At 44.6% G+C, this 20,066-nt stretch overlaps 1 protein-coding gene across 3 annotated transcripts in view; it reads left to right on the top strand.

The window, feature by feature from the left end:
• Positions 1-20,066, top strand: part of LOC111968926 (leucine zipper protein 1) — a 65,655-nt gene that overhangs the window by 31,465 nt on the left and 14,124 nt on the right. For all 3 annotated transcript variants that reach the window (XM_023994899.3, XM_023994900.3, XM_023994901.3), the window contains one exon: positions 11,227-14,438. In XM_023994899.3, the coding sequence (XP_023850667.1) occupies positions 11,463-14,438 (2,976 nt within the window). In that variant the 5' untranslated portion in view covers positions 11,227-11,462. The remainder of the gene's footprint in view (positions 1-11,226; positions 14,439-20,066) is intronic.

The raw sequence follows: 20,066 nt of genomic DNA, 5'->3' as shown, positions 1-20,066 counted from the left end.
AGCAGCACGTGTACACGCTGTGTCTGTTTGGAGTCTGGAGACTCTGTAGGGCAACAGGCCTGCCTGCTTTGCTCAAGGAGGGGGGGGGCCTTTAGCCTACAGATAACTCATACAAAAAGCTTGGACTTCTCAAACATGGCAGAAAGTTAATATAATGGCCCGTCACCTTATTAATTCAGCCACTTAGATAACTAGCAAGTTAAATTGCAAGTTAATTTACTTGTGTGGCTGCTCGCCAAAGAGCGTTGCACTTCTATTTTCAGCTGAATGTGCTGCACTAATGTATTTTCTGTGTAGGAAAACTATATTTGCACGTCCCTGGTCACTCTATTGAATAAAATACTTGACATTCAATATAAAATGTAACCGGAGTCAATACACAGCTGGACTAACCTGCTCCCGCTTTCTCACGTTGCGCCATTTATAAACAAACATGTGACTGGCTCAGCTGTTTTAGGGAACTACAGGAAGCTTCATAATGTGACATGTGACATGTGAGGAACACGATCTGCTTCGTCTCCTAACGTATTGCACAAGTTGACTGCAGGTATAAACTTAAAGTAGATACAAATATAAATATGTATTGAAAAACTTYAAAAAAAAWTGTTTCAACCTTATTGACGTTTTTGAAAAACCATCCCTTGGCTATTTCCAAATACCCCGGTGTACAGTATAGAACCCAAGCCTGCATTACACACACATTTTGTATTTTTTCAAGAGATGCTGAAAGAAAGAAATCATATTTTTCCACTCCTGTTCCCAAGACAAAATTAAAGTTTGCATAATTCTACTGCAAGAAATACATAATTCTGCAGGAGTTCATATTACATTATGCTACAAGGTGAGAGGTTATAGACCTACAGCGAGTGTCCATATTTCAGGTACTATTCCATTTAACCCATATCAACTTAAATGAGGAATATTATGTTTTCATGGATACAGGGAAACTCGTGAGCGGAATATCAAAGATGCATGTAAACATCGTTTCCCGAAATAAGACGTTAAGCGGGATATGAGCTACTATCCAGAATACTGTGCACATGTAAACGTGGTCAATGTGTCTGTCCATAACTCCAACCTGAGGACAAGGGCATAGTAATTGTGTGGTGTTTAAATTGTCTTTCACTGGCCCTTCAACCCCAGACAGTGTCGTAGAGTTGGGCAATATCTCAAGAGACACTAACGCCATGTCACCCTGCAGTACTGTGAATAAGTCTAGGGTAAATTCAGATTTAAGCACGGGCCCTTACTGCACCCCAGACAAAGTGCGCTGGTACGTACAGTTTGTCCTATCCCACGTACTAACTAATTGTTTACTTTGTTAATATTACACTAAAGGGCCGACACTCAAGTCACTCACTCCAGTTGCTGTTAGTTTTTCAGCCCAATTCCACCGGACAGTTTAAGTTTTTCGAGCACCTTGGCTGTCATTTCAGATATGGTTAAAGTATGGGGGGACAAATATTTTGAATTGCAGCTGCAAGGCCCTGGGAAACGSTAGCCATTGTTGTCACTGTCACTGGAGGTAGCTGTGAACACATCCCATTAAAGACTACAGCCATGACGGCTCGTATGGACCGCAGTCGCCCGCAGATGCTCACAAGCTGCTGTGACTGGCGTGCGAACAGGAGGAGTGGTGGTCGTGTCAGTGTTATTCATATCCTCCCCCTCCCCACTTGATCAGATCTCCATCTCTCTTCCCAGTGTTTTCCCTAAGGACATTGAGTAGCCAGCCAAATAGTCTACTCTTTTAATTTAGTTTATTGTGGCAAAAACCTAAGAAAAAAGGTTGTGTTCTGTCAAGTAAACATTGATTCCCTGTTGAGAAACTATATATAGAATTGCAGGAAAATGGTTTTAGAAATGCWAACATTTTCATTAGCTTTTATAAAATTCAATCTGTTTTTATTTTATGGTTTTGGAGCGGAATGAGGTGCTCCACTACCTATTGATCAGCAGACGACAACCAGCAGCAGCCTACCTGTGTGCAAATTTAGAGAGCCAAATGAACTGCTCTCTCACCGATGCAGTTGCCGACATTGACCTCAAAGATCCGGTCAACCCATGACGAGTCGCTTTAGCGGTCACTGGCAAGTCGTGACAGGAGCTTAGGAAAATACAAACGAGATCTTTGGTTGTTCCCGACGCAATACCATGGATTTTTAAGTACGTTGTAAGATTTATGAATGACAAAGGGATAGGAGATTGACCTTATTCCGTCATTTCGACACCTTTTATGAACTAGTCAACACTTCCTGTTCGATCGTCAGGCTGTTTACTATGCGCCCCAACTCCTTTGCTGGCTATATGAAACACGGGAATGAAAATAAATGAATGTGCCACAAAACAAAAATGATATGGATTTCAACTCATCGTTACCACTTACATTACATGACAAAGAATCATCATGCTCTCCCTTCGCCGTGAAAATACATTTGACTGCAGCCAACCACAGCACACACAGATGACATAGGTACCTGGAGGCGGGACAGACGGTCGACTGACAAACCAGCAGTTTCCTTGTCATTGCTTGTTTTTAGACTGACAGGTGCCTTTCCTATCACTAGATCACGAGAAGATGCATATCTTAGTGGGAGAAAGCTACACAGACTTCTCACTAGCGTATTGAGACTGAAATGAAAACAAGCCGAGGAAAAGGCGCTTAGAGAACGACACTTTCTTCCTCTATGGTCTTCCTCTATGGTCTTCCTCTATGGTCTTCTACTGGCAGAGGGCTAGTTAGCAACAGGATAATGTTTTGCTTCTGTCTTTTGATGGCTAATATTGTTTCTGTTCAGTTGCCAGCCGTGCTGCTAGGGACTCGGAGTTATATTGGTGCTGTTTAAAGTCATGTCCTTGATCAGGTCGTACATTTCGGAGGGACAGAATAATCTCTCGCATGAAAGCTGACGTGGCTCTTGCTATAAATCCCCCGTAAACCCCCTCTCCAAAGCTCCCCTGAAGATACTCTCTGTTTTCATCTCTCTCTTGCTCCATTTCTTACCCGCCTCTGTCGCTCACTCTCCTGCTTTTACTCACTGTCTCTGTGAGTGATATGCTGCTGGCAGATGGAGTCAGGGCCTGGGTGTATCTGTGCCAGGGCCTTGGCCATAGACATGGAACACAGCAGGGAGGCTGCATACCCAGATTTATGTGGGACCTAGAAAAGGCTCTGTTTTGATGGGGAGGTTTTGGAGGGGAGTGATGAGCCTGGAGCAAATACATTTCATCCCTGATCATTATAACCATGTAAGGACTTCACCAGGCTGTTTTTGTGCCTTTTTATTTTTTTATTTCACCTTTATTTAGCCTGGTAGGCCAGTTGAGAAGTTCTCATTTCCAACTGCAACAAAAACAGGAGTTACACATGTAATAAACAGACGTACAGTCAATAACCCAATAAAGTCTATATACAGTGTGTGCAAATGTAGTAAGGATGTAAGGCAATAAATAGGCGATAGATGTGAGTGATAGATGTGCAGATGAGTCTGCGGAGTGGAACTGTGAAGACCCAAGTCAAACAACATAAGACCACCGCAGAACGTTCTTCATGTTGTTTCTCTCTCCTGTTCGGTCTCTCTCTGTCACCCCTTTCTTGCTTTTACAAATGATTCTTCACACGCTGGTGCACACGCGCCCACACACACAGTGATGCGCGTGCGCACACACTGTCGATATTTTGATTCATTGGTCTGTAGCACGGACGGACCTGTGACGATGTGAAAGGAGAACTTATTTTGTACTTTTTTTTCTGAAAAGGCAAAGCGAATACTGTAACTAGGGCTGGCACAATTATTGTGTAATCGCGTAAACAATAATTATGGACTATAACCGTGAACTTAAAAAACAATCCTCTTAATGCATTTGTTTTAGAGGAAGAGGGATTGAACTTTATATTCAAGTAGATATAGTTTACCCATTAGCAGCTTTTCACTTCTATATGAAGTGGGTAAATTTGGTAATCATTTTATGGGCAGAACGTGCATGGTCAGAAGGAGAAGCTTAATTTCCAAAAGTTCCAAGTGGTTAAAACCATTCATTTTTGAGACTAGTGTGTCGGATTCATTAGCTATGTCATAGCTAGTTTTCGAATATGCATTATCATACGAGCTCAAAACATGTTTTTACAATTAATAACCGTGGCTATTTGCATGACAATTAATCATTACCTAAAATTCCATAATCATTACAGCCCTAACTGCAACATTGCAGTTTAACGATTGCTGACATTGCGCAATCAATATTGTTAAGGGACGTGTCCACTCTTGTCCCCCCTACAGGCTCTTATCAAGTCTTGATGTTACCAGGAAGGAAAGAAGTAAACATGGTTGATTTGTCATTGATTTTCAGGTCCATCAAGTTTGTTTTATTCTGTCTGTTGGTCCGTCCTTTAGTTAACCTGGCATATAACCAGGGACAGAAAAACACATTGAGGTGTTTGGCTCATTCACAGAAACATTTTGGATTTCCAATAGGGTACGAGAAAGCCACAAAGACTTGACAGAAAGCTTGCAATTAAACACCTAAGTTGGTATTGATGTCAACCCAGAAAGGGGCATCTGCTTAGTTGCTATGTGGTCAGACTAAATTTACTTAAGTATCAAAAAATTCTTGAGTGATATTTTATTTACACGGTATTACACCACATTTCATTACTCATACTAAGCAGTCATTTCTCAAGAAGGAAAGCAAAGAACATGTATTTAGTGTTTGTCGTCCAATTTCAGTTCCCTTTTATGAACTGCTACTACAGGCTTTCAGTTTAAGAGTCCTGAGTCGTGGCTCTATTGAAACGTCAAACTTCCTTTCATTTATTAAAAAAAATTGCCACAAAAAAAGAAAGCAAGGAAAGTGACATGGCAGGAAACGACAGAACCGAACATTATAAGATGGTTTTCTTTCTTGGAAAAACCAAAAAAATGCAGCACAAGCATCAGGTTGCCGCCATCTTGTGGCTTCCACTGGCCTGCCAGTATCCAGGAGCACAACTGAGGACAGCCAAGAGTCCCACAGTTTGAGTCCTCAGTGTCTAAGCTAATAATATTAGACACAGACACACCATCTAAAGATGAGGTCGAAGCCATTGTCATTGGCTAGGGGCACCGAGCCGACGGTTATTAACAAATGTTTACGAGGAATAAGAACCCGAGGCTAGACTTCCAAATAAGGTAGCAAAATTCAAGGAACTTTCAAACTTTTGGTTTGCCCGAAATCCTGATTGGAGGATTCCCGGAATCAGGAGGGAATAAGCAGGGAATCTGGATCCTCCAAGCAGGATTTCTAGAAAACCAAGGAATTTATTGAAAGTTCCCCCGGAATTCYGCAACCCTACATCCGAAGTAACGTCAAGTGCAGGAGAAAGTTGTCTTTTTTTCTCTCTTTCTATTCTTCCCTCTTTCATGGAGGGAACAGAATGTACTGGGAGCTGCAGGCAGGAAGAGTGGCTAAGGCCCTAATGATATGGTGCATGATTGTAACCTTGGTACAGCACAGCGGCCCACTTTAGTTCACCGGTGGCTGGGAGTGCTTTCACTTCCAAAATGCTTTGGCGTCGTTGGCGGCAGTACCCGATCTGGCCCCTCTCTCTCACTCGTCTCTCACTACTCTCACTTTTTCTTTCGGTCCCTTTCCTGGTCTTTATGACTCTCTCTTGCTCCTCCATTTTCTGTTTCTTGTGTGTTTTCTACTCCCCACTTCTATCTTTTATTATCTCTTTGTCCTGTTCCCTCACTCTTGTATTCACAGGCTTGTTTTCACATTTCTGCTGCCTCCTTGTGAAGTCTTCAGTGAATCTGGTCCTCTGCCACTCTGTAGGCACTGCTCCTTACAGAGCCCCCTCCTACCCACCACACCTTAGGCAACCCTGTATCCCTCTGACCTGGACCCTTTCAACCAGGGAATTTCAAGGCTTTTATTTTACCGAAAAGTTTCAAGTTTAGTCGTACTTTTGGTCATGTAGTGTATGTGGAAGCCTGCTCGTCGAACATCTCATTTCAAAGTCATGTGCATTAATATTGATGTATCAGGGAAGGGGGGGGGGTTTATTTGAGCAGTATTAGCATAAGTAAATAAGCAGCAGCAGTTGTGTGGGGTGTGTTTGTGTGTGGTTGTGTGCTAAGGTGTGGAGAGTAGGCAGGTCAGCCGTGATACACGTCCATATTCAACATCCATCTATGTCTGAGGACGTCGGGAGATCACGTGGAAACCGGCTACTAGGGACAGCAGTGAACGCCGTTACCGTCAAGTAGGCTTTGGTTTTGCTAGGGCGCTGTGGAGGGGGAATGCATGGGCGTAAGCATCCGCCTCTGATTCAAAAGGTAGCATGTTCAAATCCAGCAATAGGCATTATAACAACAACATCAACTTTCTATCTCAAACCTTTTGTTGTTATAAGCCTATCCCAAACCTTAACCCTTAACCATTTTGGAGTTAACTCTGAATTTTTAAGGTTAGGCATTAATGCCCAAACAACCTTAAACATCCAGAGTTAATGTCTGAACTTAAACACTTTGAAATTTGGAATAAATGTGACGTTTTGAGAAACATGGATGAACGTCTAATTTTGAGGTGAAACTGTGAGCTTGTAGTGGAGAGTCAGTGCAGATGCTCAGGCCAGTTCAAGTGTTCCGCAGTCTTGTAGATACCAACAGGCTCGGAGACCGTTTCTATCAGACCTCATGCTCCAATACCATCTGCCCGACCGGAAAGGGAGTGAACAAATAAAATAAAACATTTGGTCACACATATTTAGCAGATGTTATTGCGTGTGTAGCAAAATGCTCGTGGCTGGGTTGTGTAGGTTCCTTGATGATGCTGAGACAGTCTTGTATTGGTTGGAAAATGGCCCTAGTGATGTACTGGGCCATCTTCACCACCTCTGAAGGGTCTTTTGGCAGTTGCTCGGTGCCCCCTTACCCCTAGCTCCCATGCCGCGGCCTTATTCATCTCAATGACAGTAATTAGAGTTAAGTAATGCACTTCCCCTCCAGATTTTAGGAAATGGAGGGAGCCTAAGCGGGAGCTGAGTTAAGGTGACCTATTTTCAACTTTTTCCTATGTTCACGGTGCAGAGTAGAGTAGAGTAGAGAAGCAACGCAAGGTCTGGACATGTTTTTCTAGAAGGGTTGTGAGAATGGATGCACTTGTCGACACATTGACCGGAAATTACTTCGTGGTGGGACCTCTGTCAATCAAACGCCCGGCACAGTAAGGATGCTCGTTCTGTCTGTCCCTCACAGGATCACGTCCCTCTTGCTGCAGTGCTTTGGTTGGTTCTGAACAGACACATTTGTGAGGAATGTGCTCAGGAAAACGGGCATTTGTCGCTGCCCCCTCCAGGTTTTTCATAATCGACAAACAAAGCAACGTTTTCTCGGAAATGAAATGGCGTGTTCCTGTCTCACCACCTCCTCCTTCCAAACCTGTTCTTGCCCAAACAACTACACACCTGTGGCATTGTGTCATGATAATGAAGACACATTTTGTGATCACATTCGAGCAATCATTCAGAATGCTTGGCATTTGGGACAGGCATCTAGAGAAGCCAACATATGAAAGGGTGCAGCTCCTCTCGTTCCTCGTGGGTACCCAGGGGTGTGCAGTCTTGTGGTTTCACGTGCCTGAGACTCATTCCTTTACCCCTCCATTGGACTGGCATGATGCAGCTAATGAGGCCATGGCTCTGATAAGCGCAGGTATGTTGATTGCCTTGGCAGAGGTCGCCGTGCCAGAGTCGCTTTGCACGCACTGCTGGTTCTGAAGTCTTTCGCTGGCACGGTTGGCATGCGTGTTTAAGAGAGGAGGCAGGGACTGACCTGGCACCGCGCCTGCCAAGATGGGAGTCTGGCCCCTGGGGCCGTTTGGACCAGGCCTGGACCGAGATCTGAGTACTTTCATCTGTCCTGGCCCGAGAGACTTGACTTTGAGAGATGCTCAAGAGGGAATGGCATAAGTGAATACCAGACTTAACAGGCAATGTTACATGAGAGAGTAAATAGTTTTATTTCTTAACCTCTCTGGGATATTCGGGATGCTAGCGTCCCACCTCAACAGCCAGTGAAATTGCAGGGTGCCAAATTCAAAACAACAGAAATCCCATAATTAAAATTCCTCAAACATACAAGTATTTTACACCATTTTAAAGATAAACTTGTTGTAAATCCAGCCACGGTGTCTGATTTCAAAAAGGGTTTACGACGAAAGCACACCAAACGATTATGTTAGGTCAGTACCTAGTCACAGAAAAACACAGCCAATTTTCCAGCCAAAGAGAGGAGTCACAAAAAGCAGAAATAGAGATAAAATGAATCGCTAACCTTTGATCTTCATCAGATGACACTCATAGGACTTCATGTTACACAATACATGTATGTTTTGTTCGATAAAGTAAATATTTATATCCAAAAATCTCAGTTTACATTGGCGCGTTATGTTCAGTAGTTCCAAAACATCCGGTGATTTTGCAGAGAGCCACATCAATTTACAGAAACACTGCTAACAGATACAAGTGTTATGCATGGAATTTTAGATCCACTTCTCCTTAATGCAACSGCTGTGTCAGATTTCAAAAAAGCTTTACGGAAAAAGCACACCATGCAATAATCTGAGTACAGCGCTCAGATAACAAACAAGCCAGTCACACATCCGCCATGTTGTGGAGTCAACAGAAGTCAGAAATAGCATTATAACTATTCACTTACCTTTGATGATCTTCATCAGAATGCACTCACAGGAATCCCAGTTCCACAAATGTTTGATTTGTTCGATAAAGTCCATTTATGTCCAAATAACTCATTTTTTGTTCGCACGTTTAGTAGACAATCCAAACTGACGAGGCACGGGCAAGACCAGGCGGAAGTTCAGACAAAGTCATATTACAGTTCGTAGAAACATGTCAAACGAAGTATAGAATCAATCTTTAGGGTGTTTTTAACATAAATCTTTAATAATGTTTCAACAGGAGAATTCCTTTGTCTGTAGAAATGCGATGGAACGCAGCTAACTCTCACGTGAGCGCGCGGGATCCGCTCATGCCACTCTGGCAGACCTATGACTCATTCAGCTCCCATCCCTTCACAGTAGAAACACCAAACAAGGTTTTAAAGACTGTTGACATCTAGTGGAAGCCTTAGGAAGTGCAATTGGACCAAATCTCCACTATCTTGGATAGGCAAAGAGTTGAGTTGAAAAACTACAAACCTCAGATTTCCCACTTCCTGGTTGGTTTTTTTCTCAGGTTTTTGCCTGCCATATGAGTTCTGTTATACTCACAGACATCATTCAAACAGTTTGAGAAACTTCAGAGTGGTTTCTATCCAAATCTACTAATGATATGCATATTCTAGCTTTCAGGACTGAGTAGCAGGCAGTTTACTCTGGGCACMTTTTTATCCAAGCTACTCAATACTGCCCCCCTGTCCCAAAGAAGTTGATGTGTTTTTGCACAGGACAGGCAGTTCTAGGAACCCTTGCTAATACGTTGTGCCTTATTTTCAATTTGAAAGCTAAAATAATTTTATAGACTCCCAACAATCCCTAAAAGATTACAAAACCACCAGACCTCATGAAAGAGGAGAATAATTCAACCTCAGTAGCGAAATGCTTTGATTTTAAAATGTGATGTGTTACGAAATAATCATTGCCATATTTACACTATGGGAATGTTGAACAAGCAGTTTAATGAAATGTGGGCGGAGTGGTTGTGGAGCATTATACAAAATGAGAAAAAAAATTGGTCTCTGTTGAAATGGGCCATTTTAATATGTTTTACAGTAGGCCAACATTCAAAAGACAGATGGAAGGATTCAAGTTAGGCCTAAGAGTGTTACTCCTTAGGGTTATTGTAGTGTGATGACTAGTTTGTTGGATAAAAGGCATTCATGGGTCTTCGTCATTGACCTTGTGGGATTCACAAACTCAATCCCTCTAGTATTCATTTTTCTGTACTACCAAGTTCAGCCCTCTTATTTTGATGTATCCCGTTCCTTCTCCTGGCTCCCTTACTGTTAGGAACTGCTGTGCTTTTAGAAAGGCTAATTGAATCGGGAGGGGCGCAAAGGAAAGGTATGGATGTGGGGTCAATAAGTGATTGTGTGCGCAGATGACGTCCTCTCCTGGTTCGATATTCCCTGTGGGGGAGGGAAGAGATGGTTTTAGACATTCACCTGAGTCATGCATAGGAGGAAAGCATCAACGGTAAGATTTATAGAAAACGTGCTGCCTGACAAGCTGGTTCTTTGTGTTAATGTCCCGCATTACCATCATCAGAGAGGGTTGCCATTACCAGGTACCTGTTCAGTCCACCAGGGGGTTATCAGGTGGACAGTAGCTTTGTGTAGGTGGGGATTATTTCATATAAACAGTGCTGTTGTAAATGGTAATAGGTTGCGGACTAATGACCCCATTTTATAGTTTGAACATCCAATAGAAAAGGATGCCTGCTGATTTTCCTGGTCTGACTGAAATATGGACTGTTTTTATCTACGCTGTCCTAATCATGAGTGGTGTGTAGCAATGCCCTGTGGCCGTTGCTGTCAGCAGAAACGCCAGTGAGAAATGGATGCTGGGACATTGGAGGCAGCAGGATGCAAGAAGGTGGGAGTAGCGTTCTTTTGAATGCTACCCTCCAGTGTCCTTAAGAGAAGGCAAGGTGAAATGTACCCTCGTAGAATTGCAGTTGGAGCATATTTTTAACTTCCATGGTCTGTCAGTTTGGTTGTCGTGATCTTGTTAATCTTCAGTCTAGGTTACTGTGTACATTTGACTATATGAGCACCTGCATGTGTGTATGTGCAGAATTACGTTGCTGCTCTTCTCACCCATCTGCTGGCTCTTTGCGTTACGGTGTGTATTTGCCTGTGCCCAGCTCTTCTCATGGTTTGTGTCGCAGTAATCAGGCGGAACTGTGAAATCAATTACAGGCAAACCAGCCCTCTCACTGTCTCTCGCGCACTCCCTGTTTCTCTCTCTCTCCCTATTGCTCTTTCTCCCTCTCTCTGAGCTACATGCTTTCACCATACTCAGGCCTCTTTACATCTCAGCAAACTGGACTTAATTATGTTAGTGTGTGATGCCTGCTAATGAATGTGAGAAATTGAGGGAAGTTATTCAAGTTACTTTCAGTTTTGCTAATACTCTGAATCACTTTGATGACATTGGGGTCAGTGAGTAATAATTTGATACTGTGGTGAATTCTGTTATAACTCTGTTCCTTTTTTTCTCTTTCAGATGATCAACACCTATGTTGACCATCAAGCTGAGGGAAGTTGAAGGAATAAGACCCAACCAAAGGAAAAGGGAGAAGACATTGTGGGGAAAGGATAAAGGGACTGGACACAACCCAACATTACAAGCTTGTGACATTTTTTAACCAGAGAAGGACTGCCATACAAATGTGGACCTCCCAAAAAGTGTTCAAATAATTTCCCCTTTGCATCAAGAGGACAACAACAATAATCTCTGCGATGTCTGAAAATAAAGACATAACGAGTCGCCACCTGCAGCACAAGCTGCAGAGCCTGGGACGACGGCTGGACGAGCTTGAGGAGGCCACCAACAAGCTCCAGAAGTCAGAAGATGAGCTGCTCGATCTGCAGGACAAGATCATCCAGGCAGAGGGCAGCAACTCCTCCATGCTGGGCGATGTTGAGGGACTGCGCAAGCGCCTGCTAAAGATTGAAGGCAAAGACGAGGAAGTGTGCAAGGCAGAGGACCTCTGCCGTACGGTGCGAGAGAAACTGGAGGAGGAGGAGAGCTTGACCCAGGACCTCAAGTCTGAGATTGAGTGCCTGCAGAGGAGAATGGCTGAGCTGGAGAAGTTGGAAGAGGCCTTCAGCAAGAGCAAGTCGGACTGCAGCCAGCTGTGCCTCAGTCTCAACGAGGAGAAGAATCTGACCCGGAAGCTGTCCTCGGAGCTGGAGGCCCTCAAGGACCGTGTGAAGGAAGTAGACACGTCAGAGGTAAGGCTGGACCGGGCAGAGCTGTTCCTGGCAGGGGAGCTGGAGAAGCTCAAGGGCCTCACTCAGACTTTTTTGAGTGAGAGGAAGAAACTCCTGGAGAAGCAAAAGGAGGATGAGAAGCTTATACTAAAACTGACAGAAAAGCTGGAGCGTCAGAACAGGATTGACCCGGTAGATCCCAGACGCATTGAAGACGACCTCTCATCCGGCCTGACCGGCAAGCTGGGGCGCAAGAAGAGCCTCGACTACCTGAAACTGGGCGACGACTTTGGGCTAAGGAACAAGTCCGAGAATGAGAAGAACAGACTTGAGGGCCAGGAAGACAACAAAGTCAAGGAACTCACCCAGGAAGTGGAGAGGCTGAAGAACCGTCTGAAGCAGCTGGAGCTGGTGGAAGAGGATCTTAAGAACACAGAGTCCAAGAATGGAGAGCTGCAGGAGAAGTTCCAACAGGAGAGATCCCGTAGCCGAGCACTCAACGATCAGGTGGAGCAGCTTAGAATGGAGCTGTGTGGAGGCAGCAGTCAAGGCAATGGAGGACCTAGCAGTCCAGCAAAGGTCCTTGAGAATGGCAAGGCAGAGAATGAGGAGATCAATGTCCGGGGTGGGTTCAGGCAGGTCAAGCCCAAGTACAGGCCTGCTGCAGAGCCAGCCACCCCCAAGTACAAGAGCAGAGAGCTGTCCCCGCAGCACAAGATGGAGACCAAGCTGAGGAGCAAAGAACTGAGCAACTCTGAGGAAAGTTCTCCAAAGTCTGTCAGGAGGGCACTCAGTCCTGCACACAAGAGCAGGAGGACACCCAAGACTGGAACATCAACTGCCTCTGACAATGGAGTGAAAGAAATAGGCAGAGGGGTAGAGGAGAAAACAACAAGAGGAGCAGCCCATACTCCTGTCGGCACATCTTTGAGTGACCGCAAGAAGCTCTCTGTTCTTAGTCGCTACCCTCCAGCAGCTAATGACCGGAAGGTATCTCAGAAACCAAGTGAGAGTGAAAGCAAAAAAAGCCAAGTTGATACGTTTTCTAGATTGTATGTCGGTAGTGACAGTGAGTCGAACAATTCTGATGTGGTGCCTGAAAGCTCAAGCAAGAGCAACAGTGTCTCCCCACTTGAAAAGGATGCGTTTGCGTCTGACCTGGAGTCTGTGGACCAGGTTCAAGAGGCTCTTCCAGTGTCAAACCTCTCCAAAGCCAATGGCTCGTACATTGCCTACAAGTCCCACGTGTCCCCAATGGTCAGTGATCATGGCTCTGAGGGCCACTCCTCAGCCTCTGAGACTGAATCACCTGGGTCCAGGCCCTCAGAACCAGAACCTGTGCCTGAGGTGACAGCACTGAGTAGCAGAACCTCCACCACTCCCAAGTGCTCCAGATACTCTCGCGTACAGGACTCTCAGTCAGAGGGCTCCTCCACCAGGAGCTCGATTGACGAGGAGCAGCACATGCTGTTGGTTGCAGAAGGAGAATCCCTGGAGCCCACTCACACCCCGTCAGGTATAGAGCTCCGCAGGGTCTGCAGCCCACGGGAAGCCCTGAGGTCAAAGGCAGTCATCAAGCCAGCCATCGTGGAAATTGATAGGAAGGAAGTCATGATATCCGGAGGTGGGGCAGAGCCCTTGACCTCCTCCAATGGCAAGCCCAAAATCTCCACGAAACCAGTCCTGACCAGTAGCATCACTATCTACCCCAACGATCCCAGCTCTTCCAGGACCAGCAGCCGCAGCAGCAGTGTATCCAGCGAGCCACCAGTCAAGGAACGCCACACGTCCACCAGCAACATCGTCATCGGCCCCAGTGAGCACAGGGGAAGTATCTCCATCCCCTATGAGATCTCCATCCCCAAGAGAGAGATCACACCCTGGCCGTCCATGGATGGCCCTGACGAATCAGGGGTGCTAGGGATGGCCTGTGCAGAGACGCACCTACTCCCCCGAAGCAACTTCAGCCTCCAGTCACCGGAGACCACCTCCGACTTCAACAACGACACAGAGTCGGGTTTCGAGAGCAGCAGTAGCAGCACTACCACCGTCACCAGCTGGAGGAGCCAACACCATGGCCACCACACCTCCCAGGACGACAGCCTCCCAGAGATGAGAAACGTGACGGTGCGAAGCACCTGGAAGAACAGGGGGGCGGCATCCGTGGACGAGCCTGGCCGGGGGGCCAGGATGTATGGGATGGGCTCTGAGGACGAGGCAGAGTCGGCCACCACGTGGAGGGCTTACCGCGCCACCACCATTCTGGACACGGAGGAGACGGTAAACGCCACAAGGGCTGCTACATCACGGACAGCCAAGCCTTCCCCAGCAGAGCTGTATATGCGCAGGATCAACAACAGTGTGGTGACCACCAGGGACATCGCAGAGCCAGTGTGCCGGAGAAAAAGCTCCCTGTCGCCCACTGAGGGAGGTCTGCGGATGAGTATCCCCCACGAGCCTGTCAGCGCTCAGAAGCTTGTTCCCTGGCGGACACAACCCATGGTGAGGACAACTTCTGTACTGTTTACAAACCTGTTTTTAAGAAAACTAGTGTTCTTATACTTCCACCATTTGCTTACAATAGCTCTTGAGCCTGTTGCATATCTGGTCATTGAGTTTAGGCAAGGAAATGTTCAGAGATATTTGTCTCTATTAATATGATTAGAATATCGTTGCAGTTGTGCTCAACATATATTTTCATAAGGTTTACGTTGGATGTCTAAGCTTGGTCTTGACACATTACATCTGGAACTTTGACATGAGGACAGATCATTTGTAAGCCTCAAACAATTATTTTTTAGTTATTTCTAAGGAGTAAGAGGGGGATGTTTTCTCTGTTTTTACTGTAACTAAATCTCTGAACATGTTGGGCACCAAACGGCCTTGAGTCTTGGCTCCGAGTGCATACCTACATTTAAAAGTACTCTCTTTACTTGTACTTTGCCAATGGCAATACAGCATATACATGTGTACTTACATTGCTAATCTTTGGAAAATATACTCCAGAAAACACCAACTGTAGCTTTCTGGTGTGCCCACTTTGAGTGTTCCGATGCAATTTTTTTCACTGACGCCAGGCCTAAAATTTTTAAGCTTAGCACAGCAGTTATCTGAACCTGATTCCTCATGCCGAAGTAAGCACAAAGAGAAAAGGGTAGGACAAAAAAAGAGAGGGAGCATGAAAATGAAAAGACCTCAACAGGAAAAAGGTTAGAAAAAACTCAAGGGAAAGAAATAGCTTGCTTGTATTTTTTGTGCCTGAGCTTACCAACTGTGCCCTGCCAAGCCGGTGTCCTATTCCTGACATAATTGAAGATGAGCATTGTTCAAAGGCTCACCTCCCATGTATCTCGCCTCCATTTGACTCCGTTTGACTCCATTTCCCACAATGCACTGCAGACTGTTTTTCAAAGATTTCTTCATTGGAATTCAATTAAGTCTCTGGTGTCAGATTTTCAGATGAATATTTTAAGCATGACTTGTAGTCTGGTCGATTTATGTGTGAGTGAAGTCCTTGTGTCAGCTGTTTTGACAGGGACGCTTGGTCATTCATCTGACACCTCTTTTATTAAAGCACAGACGAGATACGAGCTTGTTCACACTAACTGGTAGACAGTGAGTCAATCTGACACGTACTGGGACAGCGAGATAAGAATGTATTTGACGTGAAGAAAAATATGCATTCTTATGTGAATTTTGAGAATGCAGAAAAGTGGAAGATTTAATTGCATTGTTGACTTTTTAGAATCAATGTGAATGTACCATGCTGAGTACCATGCATACGTGAGTCTACCCATCAATGGTTAGCTCTGTCCACATTTCACACTCCCTCCACTACATAGCATAACAAGCTTTTAGTTTCACACACAGTTGAAATGCATGTCTAGAACTGTCTGAATACTCTCGAGCCAAAAGGGCCTCATCATCATTCCTCTCTTATCCACAGCCACTTACAGTGGAGAGATGTACAACTCTAGACGTGTTAAAGATTATACAGGGCATCAAATAGATGAGGTAAAAATGACAACTGCCTCACAGTAAAACGACTTGTCCAATAGTGTGCTGTTTGTCAAGTGGCTACGGCTAACACTAGCAAACCTAGGGAACTGGCTACAATAACATCTCAATTTGTCACACTGACAAACTAGCCTAGTGGATGGGAATCTAGTGTTTTCCTGCAGATAAACTGGACATAACCAGAGATGAAGATTGATGTTGCCAGTCGCAACCCCCCCATGCCCCTCACCCCTATCATCCATCAGCCACATTCTTATTAATCTCCCATGGTGTATATCCTATGAAGGGGGGAAAAAACAAGCAAAAAAACAAGCTTATTGATGAAGTTGTCATTGAAATGGTCTTTCTGGGCTGTTTTGTGTCATTCGTAACTGCTTCATAACTCAAGTTCTGTTTATTTAATACAAGCAATAAGCAGGATTGTGTAGATCTGATGGGTCATCACACAACAGTGATGCTTGTTGTTGTCGTAGCCACTGAACTGTACTTTTCTGGGGTCCAGCTGATTAGGAGGGGATTAGGGGTCGCAAACCCACAGTGACCTGCCTGGTCAGGGGTCAAGGGGGTCAGGATTCCCTGTTTTAACAAATCTGCAGATGGGTCATTGTCACTCTGGGTTATCTGGTTGGCCGATGGGGTTCGGTTTGATACTGTGCAACACACCCAGCTCCACTCAGTCAGAACAAACAAAGAGGGCTCCAGCCCCAAGCCCTCCACCAAGCCTTTCATCTCCAGCCAAGCGAGCCATTCAAAAAATAACATGATGGCAACATGGCCCTTAGATCTATAATTACAGTCATTCTGCCTTATAAAGCCCCTCCTAACCATCATTATAAACCGTGTGGTTGGAGCCCTGAATGCTGAATGGCTGAAAGCCGTCGTATGACAGCCAGTATACCCCGGGTATGACAAAACATATATATTTTTTACTCCTCTAATTACGTTGGTAACCAGTTTATAATGGAAATTAGGATCCTCGGGGGGGGGGGTTGTGATATATGGCCAATATACCACGGCTAGGCTGTTCTTATGTACGACACATTGCGGAGTGCCTGGACACAGCCCTTAGCCATGGTATATTGGCCATATATCACAACCCCCCCGATATACCACACCTCCTCGTGCCTTATGGCTTAAGTGATTTATAAGCCAGCACAAGAATAAACTTTTACTGCTTTCAAAGCTGTGTCTGAGTGGATTCGAAAGATGACTTACCAGTAAGTTGCTTTTAGAAGGCTCCCGAGGGGCGCTGCAGTCTAAGACACTGCATCTCAGTGCTAGAGGCGTCACTACAGACACCCTGGTTTGAATCCAGGCTGTATCACAACCGGCCGTGAGTGGGAGTCCCATAGGGCAGCGCACAATTGGCCCAGCGTCGTTCTGGTTTGGCCGGAGTAGGCCGTCATTGTAAATAAGAATTTGTTCTTAATTGACTTGCCTAGTTAAATATTGGTTAAATTTAAAATACATTTAAAAAAGGACATATGGTGATAAATTACAGAAAAGAGAGAAATTTTCAAATAGACAGTCCAAGGTTTAGCAGAGAAAGCCTCAGATATCACAATTAGTCTCCGCCTCTCCAGGTTACTCATAGTTCCTTATTGCTCAAATAACCTTCATTATATCATCTTGACGCCTAACCTTTCTGATCAACGGCCTAAGTTGTTTTGCTTTCTGTGTGTGTTTCAGTCACTCATTGTCGCCTTGCCCTTGGCGCCCTCCTGCAGGCAATGGGAATATAAGTAAACAGAGCTTATTTCCAAGATGTTTTTCTGTGAACTTCACTAAAGGTAGTCATCCTCTCTTATTCCAGTTGTGTATTTCCTATTCGTTAGTAAAGGGCTTGAGGCATCAATACCACAGTATTGTCAAATGGTAGTGCTTTTACAGTTTATGATTAGTCATGGACAGTGATTGCAGTGTCAAAGGTCAACTGTTAGTGAGATGTGCATCAATAAGCACCATGGACATCTCTCTCATTGTTTGTCTGTACACAGCTCTGCTGTCTCAGGGTGATGTTTCATTTATTAGGTTGAGTCTGAGTTAATGTTTACAGGGACAGTGCACATTTAATCAACGTTTCAAAAGTGCTGGTTTGCCATATCGATCCGTGTTTGACAACAACAGTGTATGGCAGGTTTGCCATATCGATCCGTGTTTGACAACAACAGTGTATGGCAGGTTTGCCATATCGATCCGTGTTTGACAACAACAGTGTATGGCAGGTTTGCCATATCGATCCGTGTTTGACAACAACAGTGTATGGCAGGTTTGCCATATCGATCCGTGTTTGACAACAACAGTGTATGGCAGGTTTGCCATATCGATCCGTGTTTGACAACAACAGTGTATGGCAGGTTTGCCATATCATGAAGCCTCTATCTCCCATCATTGATCAGCCAAATTTTTCTATCAGTTTTTGATTATAGAAATTGAATTTGACTTCTTAACCTCTGTCTGTTATTACCCAAATGAAGTTAGCCAGGCTAGCCCCACACAATCAATAGTCACTTCAGAGAAGACACAGCACTTGATGTCCTTGGGTACCTAGGGCGACTATCAGTAGATAGCTTATTGATTGGCTATTCAATAGTACTCCAGTACTATTTGAGGCGGTCCGGTCACACACATTTCCTAGGTGGTAAAGGTCCGGATGGATATTGTCATTTATCAGTATAGTAATAAATCCCCACCTGTTCACAATACTCTTGTTGGCAGAGAGAACATTTTGCTGTTATAAAGCAAATTTCCTGCAATTCTACACATTTTGCATGGGGTTTTAACGGTCCTGTCCTGCAAATCTACAAAATGTTCCATGTCTTGTGTGTTTATGATGCCATGGGTGGTAGCCCGACTGAGTTCCCAACCATTTTTSTTTTGGTAGTTGGGACTTGCGGCCCGTTTGGATCCAGTTCTGGGTCCAGATCTGGACCGCGGTCCACCAGTTGAGTATGGAGGTCATATATCATTTATATGGTTGTCATTTGTTTGACCCCCTCATCGTAGAGGGATATCTCTTCATCCATTGAAATGTCAGTCATGACAGCAGTATAGCATCAGATTATAATGGTCTCTGTGGTTTTAATGTTGACTGGCTGCACACAGCCTCACTAACCCTCCATTCTTACCTTCAGGTACAGCACAGAACATCAGTGTTGTTTTTTCAGCCCATTGTAAAACTTAGGAACCTCAGATGGGTATGTGAATGGGCTGTGAACTTATGGTTGGCTGTGGACCAGTGGTCGATCTGGCTGATCGAGATACAAAACATCCTTTGTGCAAGTCAGTCAAACCCAGTGGCAACAAAGTGAAACGCAGGGCCCTTGTGGTCATTCTGGTTGGTTTTCGACCCCGACTTTAACCTAAAAGCCTGGAAAAACAATCTGTGCTGGAGTTGAACTTGGACGATTCCACGGACAAGAGCTGGTAGGTGGTTAAAACGTCAGACAGAGGAGATGCCAATGGCCTGTAAGAAAGGTTTTGAGGAATGGTTTCCACAAGGTATGTTAGAGCTATTAAATTATTTCCTGGACAAAGTGCTCGAAAACATTCATGTTAATAACCAGCTTGAATTAAGGCTTCTCTGAAACATATTACCTTGGGTGTAATGAGCATTGTCTGCTTGTAGCCGAGCTTTGGCACAGTTCGCTTCTAACTGGGAACACAAGTCATGGACTTTTAAAACACAACCAAGACAAGACATATTTCATGTCGAAGCAATGGTTTGTTCTGCAAGGCATGTAACACTCCAGTTGTGTTGTCCTCGAAGGTAAACTATTTCTATGATGGCCTTTTGATTCCGTGCTGTATTTTAAGACAAACATGTTGTCATGAGAGACTACTGCCTAAAGGGGGGTTTTTAGAACTGAGTGAATTTGAGGCTTTGTCAAGTCTGTTTTAACTCAAGAAAACCAATGTACTATTTTCCGTAACACATACGGGATTAGCAAAGATTTGAACAAGGATAAACTTTTTCACTTAATCTCAAAACAAAAAGTGGGTCTGGATTTGATGTATTGTTTTTTTTTGTTACTTTCTAAAAATACCAGTCCCCAATCATAAGATATTTCAGTGAAGCGTGAACAAAGCAGGATTGTGAGGGCTTCAGCGCTT

This window comes from Salvelinus sp. IW2-2015, linkage group LG9 (genome assembly GCF_002910315.2).
Source record: "Salvelinus sp. IW2-2015 linkage group LG9, ASM291031v2, whole genome shotgun sequence".
Taxonomy (NCBI): domain Eukaryota; kingdom Metazoa; phylum Chordata; class Actinopteri; order Salmoniformes; family Salmonidae; genus Salvelinus; species Salvelinus sp. IW2-2015.
The sequence above is the reverse complement of the archived record's forward strand: the minus strand, read 5'-3'. Positions and strand labels throughout refer to the sequence as shown.